The following is an 18,945-nucleotide window of genomic DNA, read 5'->3' on the forward strand; positions in this document are numbered from 1 at the left end:
CTGAAATATCCTTTTTTTCTTCATTACAAATCGGAACAACTGAGAGAATATAGCAACCAAATACGAACAAAGTACCCATGATGTATAAGTTTTCACACCGAGTGTTCAAATACTGGGACCATTACCCGAATAAGTGGTGTCCGCCCGTACAAGTGACTCACTCAAGAAAAGACTAGATACTTTCAGAAGTTTGCCAGAAAAGGGCTAACATAGACCGTATGTCTTCTGTCCTCAAAATACGAATCTGATCTGAGTTCATACCATCAAGCGCTATATTTGAATGTTGCGTTACTGAGTATTAGTGCATTTTCTTAACAAGGTATTTCTGCCTGGCTTTTCATAAGATCAAGTCACAGCGTGTTACCTAATACCAAAACTTGTTGACCTCCAGTTTGGCTGATTGATTCAGATTTTTCTTATGCTACACTTTATTTGATATTAGGAGGAATCAACGAAATTATAATCCTATATGATTGCATTCGTCGTACAGTTGATGTTTTGCCTAATTTATAAGGGATAAACATGTAATATCATCTGTATCGCTTTAGTTATCAAGGTACACATGTTACGAAATTTCCCCATGAGACTGCGGATTTTCCAGCCTATAGTCAGTAATAAAGATCGTGAGCTGGTTAACCTGTCCTAATTCATGCAGTATTTTTTCGTAAATATTCCGTTTCTTCCTGAGAGCGTACACCGTTTTCCAGGTCGTTCCAATTGTTTACCACTAGTCAGGAGGAGCGGGAACCCAAATTGAGTTTATTCAGTCGTGGTCTTTGGGTTCTTATATGACGGTTCCGGATATAGCAAATCTTGAAGAATACAACATAGTAAAACGTGTTAGTACCAGAGTGTTTTGCTACAGATCTCGTGTCAGTGGTATTTCATCAGTAGTGTTGCTTTAGCTTTTACTAAGGCAGTGCTTTATTAGTGCACTTTTCGTGGAGTTTAAACATAGGCTCTAACTTTTAACCATTTAGCTAGTTTTTAAAGACTCGTTTGAAGCTCTAGCCTAGAAGTATTACTACCTGACACCTTCAAAGCGTTTACGAATCCTGAACATATGAGTAATGGTGATCTGAATTGCATCGCGATCCGTTAATGTAAGGCAGTTATAGTAGGGAACCAAAGGTCATACTTAACAGTTGACCATCTTTTACAGGTTTTTATTCATTGCGTCCGGTTCATACCGTGAGGAGCAGTTAATTTGAGCATAAACATGACCTCAAAAGACATTTCCCTTTAATATAGGGAAATTTTGAAGGTTCTTCCTACCACTGGATTGTGAAAAAATTACCCCAAAGAGCCTATATAGATACATAATAGTGCAGCAGATAACTTAAAGAAACACCACTTGACTAAAGAACTATTGCTCATTAAGAAAGTTATCCTACAGCTACTTTGACTTCTGAGACCTGGAAAGTCTACGGATCCAGATGACTCATAATCCTGAATGTACCGTTGGGTTAACTGAACCTCATTACCCCATTTGTAGAAGTTGTGGCTTGTAACGTTACAAAGCCAGTTAGAGCACCGGAGAGACGAAGCTTCCATCATGAATTCGGTCTGTAAAGCATGGCAGAGTTACTTCGTAGGTCAACAATCGTAGTGTTTCTTGACACTAAGGTAGCCTTTGATTTGTTTTCTAGGATTGTCTATTGAAGAAGGATATACCTGAGGACTTTATTAACATCCTAAGAGTCCTATATACAAATACCTCAGGCAGAGTGAGGGCATTGTCTTACTGTGCGATGATACCCAAGCCATGCAATCCGCACTTAATGAGTTGGTAATCAATATAGGTAGGTATGGTATGTGCTTTGCACCTTCCAAGTGCAAAGTACTTTTACAAAACTTGCAGGATTCTAATCCTGTACTCATCCTGGATGGTGAGCAGATAGAAGTAGTCGAGAAGTTCGTGTATCTAGTTAGCTGCATAAGTGCTGGTGGGGGCACGAGTGATGAGATCAATGCACGTATTGTAAAAGTCAGAGCAGCTTATGTCAATCTGCGCCATCCTTGGCACTTTCATGATGTTGGTCTGGCTGTAAATGGCCGGATCTACAACGCGTCGGTGAGAGCAGTTTTGCTCTATGCTTGTGAAACCTGGCCTCTCCGAGTTGAGGATGTTAGACGACTCTCTGTGTTTGATCATCGTTGTCTCCGAAGGATTCCTGACATCCAGTAACCACACCATGTTAGAAACCCAGAGATTCAACATTTTGTGTCCGGTCAACTAGTGTCACTATCTTGAGACATCGACCTCGGTGGCTTGGACATGTTCTACGAACGTCGTACCAGGGAATTTCACGTCTTGCATTATTTGGGACTGGTTGGAAAAAGTGTAGAGGTGGTTGGTGTATGATATGATGTCGTGGTATTAAAGAAAGCTGTATATGACTGGCTTCTGTTGGTTCTTCACAACTCCCTGGTTGGCGTCTTAAAGATGGTGCAGCACAGTGGCTTGAGACGTTATCAGGCATGACTCAAAATAAAAGCCAGTAGCGATCCTGCTCTAACTCTGCTATTTTTACCTATTACTAAACGTCCTGAAACTTCAAATCCATTTGCTTTCTTATCAAATCATAAAAAAATACTATTGATCGTTATATTTTAAACAAAGCACTGTTATGGGAGTCTTCACTTAGTGGAAAATCTTTCAACGTAATTAATATTACAAGGTTTTTCAATATTTCTCATCAGTTCCTTTCGTATTGTATGTCGCTTGTTATTTTCAGCTCGTTATGTACTATCGTTATTTGCAAAATAATTTAAATGGATGGAACTAAAACCATTAGGCGAAGAACGCATGACTATGAATTCAACGAAAATAGTCAGTTCAAACGAAAAGTGAGTGTTTTTTACAGAAGAATACTTTTCCACTCTTTCTATTTACGTGGATATTTTTTGCTCCTTAAATGTAGTAAATTGAGTGACTCATTCACTAGCTACACATTTGTCTATCCAATTCCCAGTCTTTTTCAGTACGGAGACTGGTAATACCACTCTACTTATCGAAGTACTGTAGGAAAAAGGCAAACGAGCCAAGATGTGTTATTTGCCTATGAGGTCATTAACTATTAAACTGAGTCATTTCATTAGATGTAAACTGTCTGCTTGTAGGTCCGCCCAATAACTGTGACCACTGTCTAGAGATATTATGTGTTTTTGGTGAGAGCCAGTTACAATAGAACTTATGGATTCACTCTTTATCTTCCTCTAGATCTTGAGTTCAATCGTTTCTTTATATACAACTTTTTATCGGGATTCCAAAGACCATATTCTCAGTGCCTGATCCTTTAACTATCATTGTTACTGCCATTGTCTTGACTCCTTTATTATTCAGCTTGTTAATTTTGTATCATCATAATAATGTGCTAAAACAACTTGAACTAACGCACACTTGTACCAGGCTCTAATTCGATCACTACCAACTAGCTGAAAGTGGGATTCAAACTTTCGACCAAGTTGTCAGTAACTAAATGTTTTAATCACCAAGTCACTGCTTCAAGTTAGGCTCAGAAACGCATCTTAAAAATCTTTGTGGTTAGTTGTTGTGATTTTCTACCGCCATTTACTAGAAACTAAAGTTGAACTGTGCTGTACTCATCTTCACTACTGGTTGAACATATGTAATTAAAGTAAAGCCGCTCATTCGTTTTCTTTTCTGATTTTTGCTTGACAGCTGCTCACACAATGTTGTACTTTACGCATCCATCATTTACGATTAAACATTTTTGAGGCTTTTTTCATTTTTTAAAATTACCGATCGACTCAAGATGATATGGCTCAAAATTGTTTGTATCGGTGAAAATAAATTTACTTTACATTTTCCCAAAGATTCCACAAATTTTATTGTTCAGTACTTTTGTCTCTTGTTTTTTAATCCTTCATTTTTCTTCTGCTAACTGCTGTTGATGTTGTTGCTTTCTTGTCTTTGTTCTCTTTTTTCGTGTTCATGCTATATGAAATTGCGGATTAGTAAGAGGTTTCATCAGATTCTACGTTACTTTTGTTAGCTTTCCTATTCGTTCTACTTTTTTAACACCAAACTTTCACTCCAACTGATTTTTTTGTTACTGTCATTTGTCATCAGTCAGTCATATCATTTGCCATATTAGTAGTTGATCCAGTTGTAAATGTTTTCTCAGGATAAATCTTTTTAAATACAATATTTATCCTACCACTTAAGGTATCAAAGTATTTTTGTAAGTAACTTAGTGTAGTGTAACGATTAAGGCTCATATTTTACTTCGAATGACCGTCTTTTTTGACTTCTATTACATCTCAAATAAATGTAGATTTTTACTTATTTCAGTAGAGTATCAAGTGATTTCGGCAACGTTCAAACATACTGAGCTAAAACTACTCATCCAAATTCTCATCACAGCTTAGAGAGTAAATGGATATAGTGACAGTAAGGAATACTGTAGTATAGCAATTAGCTCTACCATCAGACTGCCTAAACTGAATTAAGGGAAGTAGGACTCGAACTTTTAGTCTAGTTGTGTAAAATCGAATTCATTGACCAATTATAGGAAGCTGTAACTCAGACTCTTTACATGTCACCAATAAGTCATAGGCTTGGCACCCTTCTCATCTAACAAGTTTTATCGTCAAATCATGTATAATAATATAAATATTCCGGAAATAATTATGGAACTCATACCAGTTTACAGGCATTATCAGTTTGACATAGGTAGTAATATTACATGCAGAAGACATATAAGATATTAGATTGTTTGAAAGGTTCTAGTTCGAAAATTATTTAGGTAGTACATTTTTTTCACATATATTACAGCAATAAAAGGCGCCAGCCGGAAACCACTGACTATTTTTAAGTAGACATCCTGTCTATATATGAAGGTATCTTTAAGGTCACTTCCAGTGCCATAACGGACTGAGTGTAATTATCTACAGCTAGAGAAAATAAAATGAAAACAGAATGTATGGGATTAAAAAGCGATAATTACTACAGTATGTCGGCCAGCCAGTTAGGTCCGCCATAATACGCGTATCACGTTATTTTATGATATGCTGTTCCGGTTAGATATCATTCAAATTAGTTAAGGTTAAAACGGACGGTGTTAGTGTAAGGTGTCATCAGGTAGAGAAATTCAACTAGTTTCTATAATCTCACTTGTGGAATGGGATATACTTATAGGTGTAAGAACATTTAAAGCATTTCTGGAGGAGGAGTAAGCGTTGATGCAGCAAACAAGAGATGGGAGCGATTTGATTTATATGAATAATCCATTAAAGTCATATCCTCCTTATTCTTTGAGATATATCCTGATGTTTAATTATTTGCTTATTATTCTCGTCATAACTTAGCGAAAACGAGAAACTGAAACAGATAATACAAACTCAGTGGAAATTTTAGGTGAATCTCATGTAATATTCACATCAAAAAATACTGGAAATAATCATTATTGGAGTCAAGATACTTCAAGACATAATACAAAATGTTTTGTAAGTTTTGTAATGATATATCGTTCTCAAAATACAGTTTCGCAGTTAATATTTATTCTTTTGAAACACTTATTTCCAACGAGATTACTGGTATTTTACATTCGTCCACCACTTAGCCACCGATTTGTTTTTTATTTTGTGATGGATAACGTTACATTAAACCTGAAAAATATCTTTCATTTTTTAAAATAATTTGCTATTTGATCCTTTCACCAACAACACTACAGATAAAGATTAAAGTTATACCTCGGACTGGATACCATGCTATATCTTATAAGTGATTAACGCTTTCGATTTGTACATATATATCATATATTGGTAAATCCAAGAGCTAATAACTTAATTGTTATTTGCTAGCGATTACTGAGTCTATTGTCCGAAACGTGAACTGTTGTGTGCTTAAGTATAGCCTTATTTAGTGGTAATTTATTAAAATACTCATTAAATTAACCAGATGGTACTAGAATTCATTCAATTGTGTTCATTTGCAACATAACTAGGAGAGAAATCATGTACGAAAACATGATGTATGATGGAAAAATTGAAAGGAAAGCATAATGCTACAGAAGTAAAGAAAGGTGGATAGTAAAAGTAGTTTTATATTTAAATTCTCCGTCTCCGACTTTCTAATATGACGTGGATTCTATCCTAAGTCAACAGCTCTTCATGAATTCCTCAATAATTGATTTTATTCCTTAATTTAAATATTCTTCCTCATTACATCTATCCCGTCTAATATCAGTCGTTTAAGTGTACAGGTATCCTATTCAGTCGTAGCTCACAATCTCGTCTACTAGTTTATCTGAACTTCTCCCTGGTGTGTTCGCGGCAAGTCACTACTAAGGAGTCTTATACAAGGACGAAACGACTGTTCGATGCCCCCTGGTTTTCAGTAGAACCCTGACTAGGATTAATCTGTGAGAAATACGACTTGCAAATCAAATTAATCTCCATGACACCTCTTTAACTAATTATTGTTATGCTTTTGCGTTTAATATTTGAATAGCTTCCCATCTTTTTGTCTAGTTGTGCTTAATATAAAGAAAAAAACGTACTAATCCACCTTCGTTAATATTTTTTTAAACGGTGGTCAAATCAAAGGTAAGCAACAAAAAATAAAATGTAACTGAAATTAAGTCATTTTTAAGTATTGATTTGTCCATTGTTGAATATCGTTTTCATTATTTCGTTTCTTAAACAAACCAAACAATGACTTAGTAGTTATTTCCATTGAATTTCGACCATTACGGCCAGCAGGTCCTAATTCTTTCTCGACTTACTTCACTTTGGGTTACTGGGTAGTCCCGGTAACCGTCTTCTCTCTCTATCTCTATCTCTTACACACAAAAGTTCGACTCAAAGCTTAACACATTAATCTGTATGAACCATGAATAATTCTACCATGTATACACACATTATCCATGTTTTCAAAACTCAGTAAGATTATTGCACAGAATTGATAATGATTGGAATTGTTATTATTTGATTTCAAGTTATTTTTATCAGCATTAAAGTTCTCCTCCTTTTTTGCACATAGTTTCCAAATGGAACTTATGGTGAATCAAGACTTGTTGAGAATATACAAAATAATAATAATAACAATAGCAGTGGAAGACGTTTTTTGTCTAGTCCACAAAATGGACACAGCAAAGAAAAGCTTCCTAATTGCACTATTGGACGTACAACAGCTGCTGAAATCCATTCTTCACTACCGCCACTGCCTCCTAGCTTGAGGGAATCGGTTAGTTTTCTTTTTGAATTATTTTTTTAATGCTTGGTTTTGTTTCTCTTTTTGTGACTACGACAATCTATGATTCTTTATATGAGCATACTCTTCCGATGTGTTTTTTACCATCAAATAATTCCAAATTGTCTCTCGTTTGAAATGATATGGAATGCAGTTCTTCATTTGTATTACGCATATCAAAATTCTTTGGTTTCTTAATGTACTTTGAAAGCAAATAAAATTAAATTGTGTTGGGTAAATACTACACAAACCAATGAGTTATGTGTCAGCTTTTTAGTAACAGAGATTTGATATTATTGTTTATAAAGGTCTCTACCATTAGTTTTAAAATCTTATGAATTCAGGTAAATACTCTTTCAAATCTTTCCAACTCTAGAATATCAGGATAGGATTGTCAAGGCTATATCGCATGATTGCTCTCGAATAATTAATGAATGTTAATTAAATTACTAATATGGTTAACTGAACCAACTACAGCATAAAGCTATCTAGCTATCATCTGTTGACTTAGATAGGAAATGGACTGGGTAATCATTAATTAAATGTTTATTAAATTAGAAAGTGAATGCGCGCAAATTTTAAGTTGTAATCAGTTTTATGTTCAAGGTTTCTAATTCCCTGTTCATTTTGTCTTTAACACTTACCAGTCAAACTCTACCTGCCTACAATGTAATCTAATACATATACCAAATGCAGACTGGTGTACTACTATAATTCGATATTATCTAGCTGTACAATCGAAAATCTATGAGACAGTGTTTGAATCTACGATCCAGTGATAAAGGTGAATGAATCCATTTACTGCTAAGCTAACGTAACTATTTTTCTACAGGTCTTAAACAAATAGTCATTCGACACAACTAAGAATTCTCTCTCTATTTTAACACTTCTAATCATTTCACTTGGACATTCCTAAATTATTACATAGTTAACAATAACACCAACCTTATTCATCAAGAGTACCTCTTAGTTTATATCTCATATTTTGACACCAATATATGCAAAACTCAACAATTTTTCTATAAATTTATTTAGTTATTTACTATTTAAGTTTTGTTACTTTTCAATCATGGTCACCACCTTACCTTATATATATATATTGTCTGTTACATGATAACATATATTTATATGTAAGCCACACAAATCGCCATAGAATTAGATATTATGCTGGTTGACATTGATTTGTAGTTGTTCTTTTTAGTTACTATCAGCACTGGTCATGAATTAACGCTTTATGACTAATACTATTACTACTATCATTATTATCTTTGGTAGTATTAATGGCGTTACTGATAATATTGTTTCTATTCACCAAGCAAAAGGCTCTTATTTCTCTCATTTTCTCACAGCATGCCGCATCAATCGATTATATATATAACTATTTATTTATGTATCCTCTCTATAAAATTAATTATAATCTATGTCAGAGTTAAAACAGAGTAAAGGGTGTAGTCATCTACAACTATTGCCAATGGATATATTCACATTTGTATTTGTTGATCGTTCTCATTTATTCTTCAAGCAAACAAACATTGTCTATTTCCGCCTTCCTTCTTTCGGACAGATAAATTTATTATTTATACTGATCAATGCTGAATTACTTAAATTCCCTCCATTTTTTCTTTCTATACAGAACATAATCACAAAGTTAATTAAATGGTCAAATATTAATAATAACCATCATTAAGATTTAATTATTTATATCTAGTCTGTTACCTGATGTGTTGGTGGGGTTAGGAGGAGATTAAATCTAAATAGGGATACAATAATAATTATCCTATTGCTTTTCAAAGAATAAATATTCAGCTAATCGACTAACTTTTAACTTAAATACGCAAAAGAATTTTTATTTCGTGATTCTAATAATTTTTCCCATAGCATAATAACCTGATATGATGTCTTAGAGGTTCTGTTGTGAGCCTGAATTACTTAGACAGTATAGTTCTAGTAAGTGGAAATGGTAGTAAAATTCACATTTTTCTCTGAACACATTGAATAATAATATGAAATTGTTTGGAATGTGTTTCACACTTTCTAAATCCTGTGTTTATTTATACCAAACTTTTTTCATCTTATGTGATTATATAAAATAATATAGTTTAATGTATTAACCAATACACTCATTTAGAAAGACCTACTCACTTAGATGGGTTAGTGACTGACGAAATCTCGGCACATATACACAGGATCTGTCCAGTTTTCTTGTTATAAGTGACTCATGCTGCATATCTTTTGACAAATAAATAGCCTAGTTTTTCGTCCTATAATATTCAGCGCTTGTAAAACATGGTAACTGGAGATAAATGACACTTACTTGTTTTAGATATCTGTAAATCATTGTTCTTTGTATAGTGCAACGGTTAAGTGAACAATCTTGCACCTTTCTTCTTCTTGGTTTGTCTATTGAAGTGTAATAACTTGTGCATTATTACGAAGTTTTACACTAATAATTTTTATGTGTCTCGATATTCCTTGAAAAATCGTCATTTGATGTATTTTGTATTATATATTTGTTGTTAGCAGGTTCTCTGCTAAGTATGAGATTAATAATTGGTAATTCCATCGGTTCTTTTTTTCAACTGACCTTATTTCAACTAGTTAAGTTTTTTAATGGATGCAGGTGCATTTTTGTGAAAATACATTCGTCGATCAATTTAGTTGATATACGTGCACAATCTCAAGGACTTGGTAACTTCTTATCCTTCGAACGATACTTTTCACACTTGATCATACACAAAACTGCTTATTTTGCAAAGATGACTTCTCAGTTCTGCTACTAAGAAAATACTAGTTCTTAAATGCTACAATCTATGGCTAACAAGAATAAAAAATTCATTCACAAATCTTAGTACATTAATGTTAATTTAATAAACTCAGTTCTCTTTTATAAATGGAACATATTTTACAAGTTTTCAACTTAGTTTACACTGTACTACGGAATTGTTGTGTAACACTAAGTTGTACCATTAATAGATAAAACTTATTATGTAATTTCCTTGGGGAATATGTCACATCTGTTACTTCATATTCCTCATGAAGAAGTTGTAGTTAGAAAACTTTCTTTGCTTATTTAAGTTTTCCATACATCAACTTATGGAGGACGATTTCATGCTTACGAAATCGATATATTCTACAGTGTTTATGCTGTACTCTAAAATGATGTCATCACTGATTATGCATTTTGCTTACACATTGTGCTTCATATTATTACAATCTTTATGATGAATTTCCAGTCTAAATAATTTATGAATTACGTCTTTTTGAATAACGTGTTTTTATTTCTTGTCGAAATTCTATCTCTATTTTGTATCAATTTCATAATTTCTTTAAAATGGTCTGCATTCTGTAATTGTTTTCAGAATATTATTATTATTATTATTATTATTATTATTATTATTATCTGACTGCTTAGTATCACTAAATTTCCTATCGTCAAATCTGTCCACACTTATTAGACCATGGATTATTGACGAAATTGTTCTAAAATATCAAATATTGATGTATTTTATACATAATAAGCAGAGTTTTTTCGGTGATATTGTTTTCTTTGAAATAGATGGTTTCATTGTTGTTCTGGATAATAATTATACTGCCACAATTTTCAGTTACTTCATAAATATTATATCAGTTCATTCGTAAAAGCTTATTCTATGGTCGGTTGTCTTCGTAGTCTTTTTTTGTCCTCATTTACTCTTACGTTCTTGTTGATTGTACTATTCGTTCGATCTATGACCTTGTTATTGATTGATCATCATAAAGGTGGTGTCGTTTAAAATTATCTCATTGCATTGTATTCACCTAATTTAAATTCATTTGTTAATGCATTAAATACAAGTTAGTCCATTGAATTGCATCCAGTGTATTTTTATCAATTCATGAGTCAGTTGAAGCTAGACCACCATGGAAAACCTGGAAGCGCCGGACAGTCGTTTCGTCCTAGTATGGGACTCCCGGTAGTGCGCATCCACGATCCCGCCCCTCGAGATTCGAAGCCAGGACCTATCGGTCTCTCGCGCGAACGCTTAACCTCTAGACCACTGAGCTGCCATCCAGTGGTGCTAATGTCTCTCTTTAACCAAACCACGAAATTGCGCCACCGGTCACCATTGTCTTCGGTGAGTTACCATCTCACGACAGAACCGGTTGAACTCCACTGGTTACGGTTTCTCACTATAACTCCAGGAAATACCTCTTGGAAACAGTCACTATTGGGGATATGATGATTATAACCTCGCGGGGCGGGATCATAGATGCGCACTGCTGAGGAGTCCCACACTAGGACGAAACGTCCTTACAGTGCTTCCAGATTTTCCATGGTGATCTGGCTTCAATTGACTCATGAGTTCAACTATTAAATTACTATAATATCTACAAAACCCCTCTCTGAGTATGTTTATCAATTTATTTTCTGTAAAACGTGACCATTAAGGGTAGAAGATACTGGTAAGTTACTAGTAATTGATCACAGATGTCCTAGAAATATTGCTCGCATCTGCTGGGATCAACGGGTAAGTCATAGTGAGGTTAGATGCAGGGTATTAGGGAATGATGGTAAATCAGTTGAAGAGGTTGTAAATCTTCATCGACTAAAATGGTTGGGCCACGTACTGTGCATGCCCAACCATCGATTACCACGACGCGCAATGCTGACTAATATTGGAGACGGATGGAAGAAAGTTAGAGACGGCCAAACCAAAACTTGGCATCAGTCCATAAAGTCACTAACTTCTAGTCTGGGCCATGTTGATAGATACAGACTACTTGGTTGGGGTCCGTGTGACTATGGTTGGAGACTAGGTGACATGGCCCAGAATCAATCACAATGGCGTAGGTGCATTCACTCTCTTTCTTCCCTTAAACTGTGAGATTGAGCTTACTTTATACCTTTCGTTCTACGAACCAATTCTTTCTTCCTGTACTATATCCTCATACACAATCTTTCTTTTATACATTACTGCCATTGAAGTGACTGGTTCTATGAATTTGTTGTTCATCTTGTTGTGCTAACGAGGTGTGGCAGCTTGGACCGATGCATATATGTGCCTGGTCTTACGTTGTAGATGACTGACCGACTGTAGAAGTCAATAATACATCGATCGTAAAGTGCGTTAACTTGCTAAACACTTCTGAACACCTATCCAACTCTGTTGGGTAATATATATAGCTTGGTTACTAGATTATCTTATCAAGTCGAGTGATTTAACCCTACTAAATATTGTCGAGAAATCGCGCAATAAGGTTAACTGAACAACCCAAAAGTAAAATAATATGATATTTTAACACACGTGGTTTTTTTTAACAACCCTTATCAATATTACGAAATTCTCTTCTAAAAAAAAGAAATCTAATTCTTTGCTGTGACATTAAGAAATGATATTAAAATTTTATTATTAGTGTTATTATATCACTACATTATTTTTATTTACCAGTGTACAAAGTTGTGGAAAAGGAGGGGACTTTCTCACTGTACATCAGATTTTTTGTGTCTTTCTGTTAGTCGGAAAATCAAAATATTTCGTTTTCATCAACAATTCTGTTAGTGATACTTGATCATTTTCACTATTTTGTTAACCGAAACAGGAAACAAATTGATTTTGATGATACTTATGTTTTGGTGGTCATATTTCACATAATTAGTGTTTTAACTTGTGATATCATAAACAGTTATACTATATAAGGAGTCATAGTCAACATCATGGAATGATGTTGGTTAAACTACCATTAAAAGCTAGGAAACACTGGACATGTGTTTGCTCCCAACATGAAACTCCTCAATTTTATGAGGTTTCAACTCCACCAGGTGTTGAACTTAAGACTTTCAACTTTTGCTGTGAGAACTTAATCTTTAGACCAATGAGTCAGCATTCGGTCGTTTAGATGTTTACCTCCAATCAATTCGCGATATTGTGCAGTCATCTTCTATTGCCTGTAGTGGACAACTGCCTGACACGACATGATCGTACTTCATTGGTCACGGATTGTCATTTGAACTCATTGAATCACCTCTCGAAATAAGTCACTCATGAGCATATGATCATTAGTATTATATTAGGTGTTTTTAGAGATCAGTTCGTAAAGTTAAGTATAAAAAAAACAGGCGATTTTGCGTGTCTGTTTTTTTTTCATATCAGCACATTATGCAGGAGTCATGAATTTTCAATATCAAATAGTAGGTGCAAATGATTAATATTATTTCAATTTTGTAATACTAGTGAATTGAGTGCATTCAACCAAGTACTTTCATTATATTTGTTTGTTTTTGCATTGAGTTAATGAATAATTCTATGTGCTTGATATTTCAATCTGATACATTATAACTAAGTAGATACTTTTTGTCTAGTGTTATTTTTGGCAACTTATCGTAATGTATTCGTTACGTGTCAAAGGGTGGATGTTGCTTTAAAGCGCGTCACGAAATTCTCTCATACCGTCAGCATTGTACTTATACACAACATCTAATGAAAGTATCATATTTACTGCTCTCTATTATGCCCCGGAAAGATGCCTATATCTGTAGTAAATCCCTACTATTTTATATTCACTATAAAATGATTGTAAAAATGACTCTATATGTAAATATATAAGATATTTACAATGACACTGCTGATTATTTAAGTTGAGATGCAATTCTTTACAGTAAATAAAAAATAAAAATATAGTCATTTGTTTTAGTTTAAACACCATCAGAGTTTTCTGTTAAGCTGTCATCAGCAGCAGTAGTGTGATGTATGCTATTCACGTTTGCAGATATATGTAGTATGTAACACCAGTCGGAAGTGGATTGTCTGGGAGCAGAAGGTTGAGAAGATTGAAATGATGTGAAAAGAGAAGGAAACTGAAAGCAATCAAGATAACAACAGGAATCAAGAAACATTAATGCTTGTAAGAGACAATTCAAAGATGTTCAAATTATGTAATTGATGTATGATTTGCACACTGTACTAAACCACTGCGTGATCGTGCATTAAACAGTAAATTGGTTTTCCCCACTTGACTTCTTCGTTCACTACAGTAGTAGTATAAAAGTTGGATTAATAAATTCATAGGCAAAACACTATTCTAGATCAAATGATTGCATGTTTTAGAATTCTGTTCAATAAAAACAAAACATCCTATTTTGTTGATTTGCCATGTTTTTTATCAAGCATCAAGATTATTGATTTGTATAAAGTAAATAAACTTGAAAGTCATGTGAATATTCCTTCTCTTTATTATTATGATTATTGTTTTTTTGTCAGGAACGCATGTTGCATGTTCAACGTTGGATAAATAGTATCCCACCTGATTTACCATCCTGGATACAAGTATCACATAATAAAATAATCCCGGTTACTAATCCACATGAATCTTATGCTGAAGTAGAAGATTCAATCATATCTGAAATTCCAGGTAAGTTTGATTGAACGCCTTAAAGTAGGTGGTGACTGGTCATACTTAATTATTGTTTCATTGCAAATTGATCTCAGTAGATTATTTATCATTAGAGTTATAACTTATAAAAATCTTTATACATAGAAGTGAATGAATGATACACATGTCAAACTAGATCAACTCAGTGAATATCGAAAAAAATGAGAAAATGGAATGGGTCTGAAGAATATAATGTACTTGCATTATACGTTTCGAACAATCTGGTCACATATGTACTAGTCAAGGCATTTTATATTAAAATTGATAAAGATCAATTAAATGGAAGTTTAAATGAACATAAAGTAACAATTGTAGATAAAAGAGAGAGGAAATTAATATAATATGGAAAGAATAGAAACAATAGAACCATATGGTTTGCCTAAAATACACAAACCTAGCCTACCTGTCCGACCAATTCTTGGTATGTCCGGATCCCTTTACCACTTTATAGTAAAGTGACTGGCTGATCTGGAACCCACAGGAAAACGTATTTGCATAGATTCCTTTCATGATATTTTTGAATTCATTGATTACATAAAAGAATTGAATGTACATGACAAACTTATCCTTTCACTTGGTGTCGAATCACCATTCACTAATGTTCCACTCACAAAGACCATCAGTTTCATCTGCGAATACATAAGTGATAATGAGTTTAATATCGAACTACCATTACGATGCACTTGTAATGTACAATTTACACTGAACGACATATTTCATAGGCAAAAGGATGGGATAACAATGGGCAGTCTGGAAAACAGTCGACCTAAAACGGCCATTGACAAATTCCACTTGTATAAAAGGTATGTGACTGATGTTTTTATCATTCGTGACAATAAATATGATTTGAATAGTTTTCGGCAGACGTTTAACAACTGCCACTTGGCAATAAATTTCACACAATAAGTTGAAAACAAAGCATTCACTTTCTTGATGTCAAAATAACAACGAAACACGACGTGACTGTAAGAAGATCCATCTACAAGAAATGTTTGTTGAATGGCCAGCTGTCAGTTTTTCACAGCTGGGTCCTTATTAGTCGGAAAAGAAACTTAAGTATATCCCTCGCCACACGAATATGAAGAAGTTGTAGTCCCGACGTCATGGATAACGGACCGAGCCTTCTTAAGAAAATACTTATCATAAACGTGTATCTATCGATATTTTTTTTGATTGAGATCATGAATCAATTGATGTTAGACCACCGTTGGAAACCTGGAAGCACTGGACGGCCGTTTTGTCCTAGCATGGGACTCCTCAGCAGTGCGCATCCACGATCTCGCTCCCCGCGAGGTTCGAACCCAGGACCTATCGGTCTCGCGCCAGGCGCTTAACCAACTAGACCACTGAGCCGGCATCCAATGATGTTAGTGTCTAATATCAACCAATCCACGAAATTGCGCGACCAACTTCCATCGTACTGAGGTAGATACCTGTCACTACCCGACACGGATTTGTTGATAAGAATATACAACTCAAACCGCCTAAAGCATAAATAACCTCCATAGAAAATGAAACGTTTCCTATGAACTGTCAGGACGGCTCCCGAGAACTACGACGGAGCCTCCAGAGGTTCTAAATGAACGAAGAGTCTCCATCCAACCAGAATGTGGTGGAGCTTTCTAGAATATCAATGTGGCATAACATGCCTCTTTGCGGATTGGCTGTATTATAATGTTGAGATAACAAACTCTAATATCTATAAATACCGATGATTGTGACTGTTGGGGTTATATAAATTCGAGTGCCGTAGTTGTATACTGTACTCTGCGTTAATTGGATAGCGAACTTAACATGAACATTGCTTTCAAAGGTGATATATCTGCGGATGTCCTCATGGGAAGAATTTCCGAATCTTTTAATCTAACGTTCTTCTCAATAACTTTTCGAATAGTGTTCTCTAGTCGACAAATGTTCATCAATAATCTTAAGGATAAATTATCTCATTTGACCAAAACTATGCGCGTTTATTAATTTATCTGTTCATGTGGAGCCAGGCATATAGGTCGTTCAATGCATATTTTATCCCGAAGAATTCGAAAACATTATCCAACTTTGCTGAAAACAGATGAAAAGGGCTCAATAAGAAGCTCAACAATCGAAAACCGTTTGAACACAGGTCATTCAATCAAAACAGATTCTGTGCTCAAGATCGTCTAAAAGGTTAGAAAAGGGCTTCCAAAGGCAGTTATATCCCATCTTCCTAACATCCCCGAAGCACTGGTTATAAATCTGCAAAAAACCAAAATTATGTGTCCAAGAAAAACTTATACAACTTCTACCGTGGTTTTACTTTCGTAACCTTTTCTTTCTTCTTCATACTTTTCTTCTTTAACAGCTATCTGTTTCCCTTCTGTCTTCTCTATAGACCTTTTGCCCTCCAATTGATTTTTGTCCGTTTCGCTGCTCCTCCGGATTTTAGTTCATTTCAGTCATAACAATTTTCACACTGAGTCGTCCTTCCAATTATAATCCCTTATCTAATTTCATAATGAATACTCAAGCTCTTAACAAAATTATCATTAGTTTCCTTGATAAGAAGAATGTTTTTATACTTTTGCTTATTCTCCTTCACTGTTACCATGTTTAGCAGAATTTTATCATTACTATTATCGTAACTATTATCATTTTGAAAAATAAACATATATTTGTGATTGTACAGCTTTGAAAATGAATTTACAGAAAAGTAACTCTTCGTTGAAACAATCTTTCTTATTTATTGAATAAGAATTTATCTCATTACCCTAGATAATAAAATGTCTTAGAAATTACCAAGGTGACTCCGAGGTTACGCCGATTTGTTTCTGTACACATAAAGGGGGTTTGAATTTATGAATAACTAAGGCTTTTATAAAACTAAGTATTCGTCCTTGACAATTTCTATACAATGTTTTCAAAACTGTATTTATGTCAGTTCTATGCTCCGTTTCAATTATGTGCTCTACTATTGATGAACATGGTTTTCTACTTGTCACTTTTATTAAAGGATTTGGTTCTGAAGCCGTCTAGACGCGTCCAACATAACGTTTGATTGTATTATTCAATTACTCCTCTCTATGTGTGTGTGTTCACACAAACATGTGAATTAGTAAATGCGGTGGGATTTGATATAATGTCTAAGTCAATTTGAAATCATGGGCTTAGTCCTTTCAATCACAACCAGTTGAGCAGCGTAATATGTTTTCTCGATTGCTGCTTTTAGTCTATTCTATCCAATTCTCGTTAAACGATAATGATATATGAAAACTTTTCTCCTCAGCAGGTCTAAAAATAGGTTTTAGTGTTGACTGACTTTTTTTTACCTATTTATAAACTTTAATGGATAACCGTTTGATATTGACGTTTTAGCCAGCAGTTTCGTATCTTCTTCCAACTTCTCTGTGGTGGATATTCTTCGAGTCCTATTGAAGGAGCACTTTACCAAGACTCGCTTGTGTTGCAATGGACAGAAACTGTAGAGATTTAGATGTTGACCACTTTAGGTTGGCTTCCTATAAACTAACCACTTTGTAGTTCCATCTTCCCTTCGACTCAAAAGTATGTCTAAAAAGGGCAATCGGTCATTATTTTCTTCCTCATGTATAAGTACGATATCATTCTGTACGCTGCACTCAACGAATTGGCCAATAAGCTGGTAGTCATTTGTCGATGATAGTGAATGAAAAGATCTTGCTGTAATAAAAAAATCATCGGAAGTCGAAAATACGAAGATACTGGTTTACTGATATTCATGTTCTTGTTTTAATTTCCTTTAGGATAGTACACGCCGATTGTTGCACCAGAGTCGAACTAAACAAGATGAATTAGTAGGCCCAGGTTTTTATATTTCTCGATGAATTTATGACTGATTTTATTGTGTGACGAAAATGACCTTCATACAGAGTAATAGATATTGGTTGGACGTCAACAGAACATGAGCTAATTATTTTGTTAGCAGAATACAGTCCTGACTATTTCATGCTCTCCGATCAGGTTCAACTAGGAACACATTGACTGGTCTATTTCCAGCTAATTAGGACTAGAATAGAGAAGATCCTAAGAGAAGACCGTTTTGTTAATTCTATATAAATTTTAGTATTTTCACTAAGATATCTTTGTTGTTTGCGTCTATTTGAATTAATATTATCATTTTTTGATTTGAAACTGGTCGATTGAAATGTAGCATTTAAGGCATAAACAACACACTTCATTTGATTTATTATTTTCTCGAATAAATTATCCTCCATCTTAAAGTTTCTACACTTAATTCAGTCGATAATTCCATCATGCATGATAAATGATTAAACAATTTATTATCAACTGTCTGAAATCTCTTC

General features: G+C 34.4%; 1 protein-coding gene across 2 annotated transcripts in view; it reads left to right on the plus strand.

Annotated features, from left to right (window-relative positions):
• Window positions 1-243: 243 nt before the first annotated feature.
• Window positions 244-18,945, plus strand: part of MS3_00005688 (uncharacterized protein) — a 52,921-nt gene continuing 34,219 nt past the window's right edge. The window contains exons 1-5 of one of the 2 annotated variants that reach the window (XM_051213786.1): window positions 244-319; window positions 2,739-2,850; window positions 5,335-5,472; window positions 7,010-7,213; window positions 14,458-14,608. In XM_051213786.1, coding sequence (XP_051069788.1) covers window positions 2,776-2,850; window positions 5,335-5,472; window positions 7,010-7,213; window positions 14,458-14,608 — 568 coding nt within the window. In that variant the 5' untranslated portion in view covers window positions 244-319; window positions 2,739-2,775. The remainder of the gene's footprint in view (window positions 320-2,738; window positions 2,851-5,334; window positions 5,473-7,009; window positions 7,214-14,457; window positions 14,609-18,945) is intronic. The other variant, XM_051213787.1, reaches the window with a different exon arrangement.

Source organism: Schistosoma haematobium, chromosome 3 (assembly GCF_000699445.3).
Source record: "Schistosoma haematobium chromosome 3, whole genome shotgun sequence".
Taxonomy (NCBI): domain Eukaryota; kingdom Metazoa; phylum Platyhelminthes; class Trematoda; order Strigeidida; family Schistosomatidae; genus Schistosoma; species Schistosoma haematobium.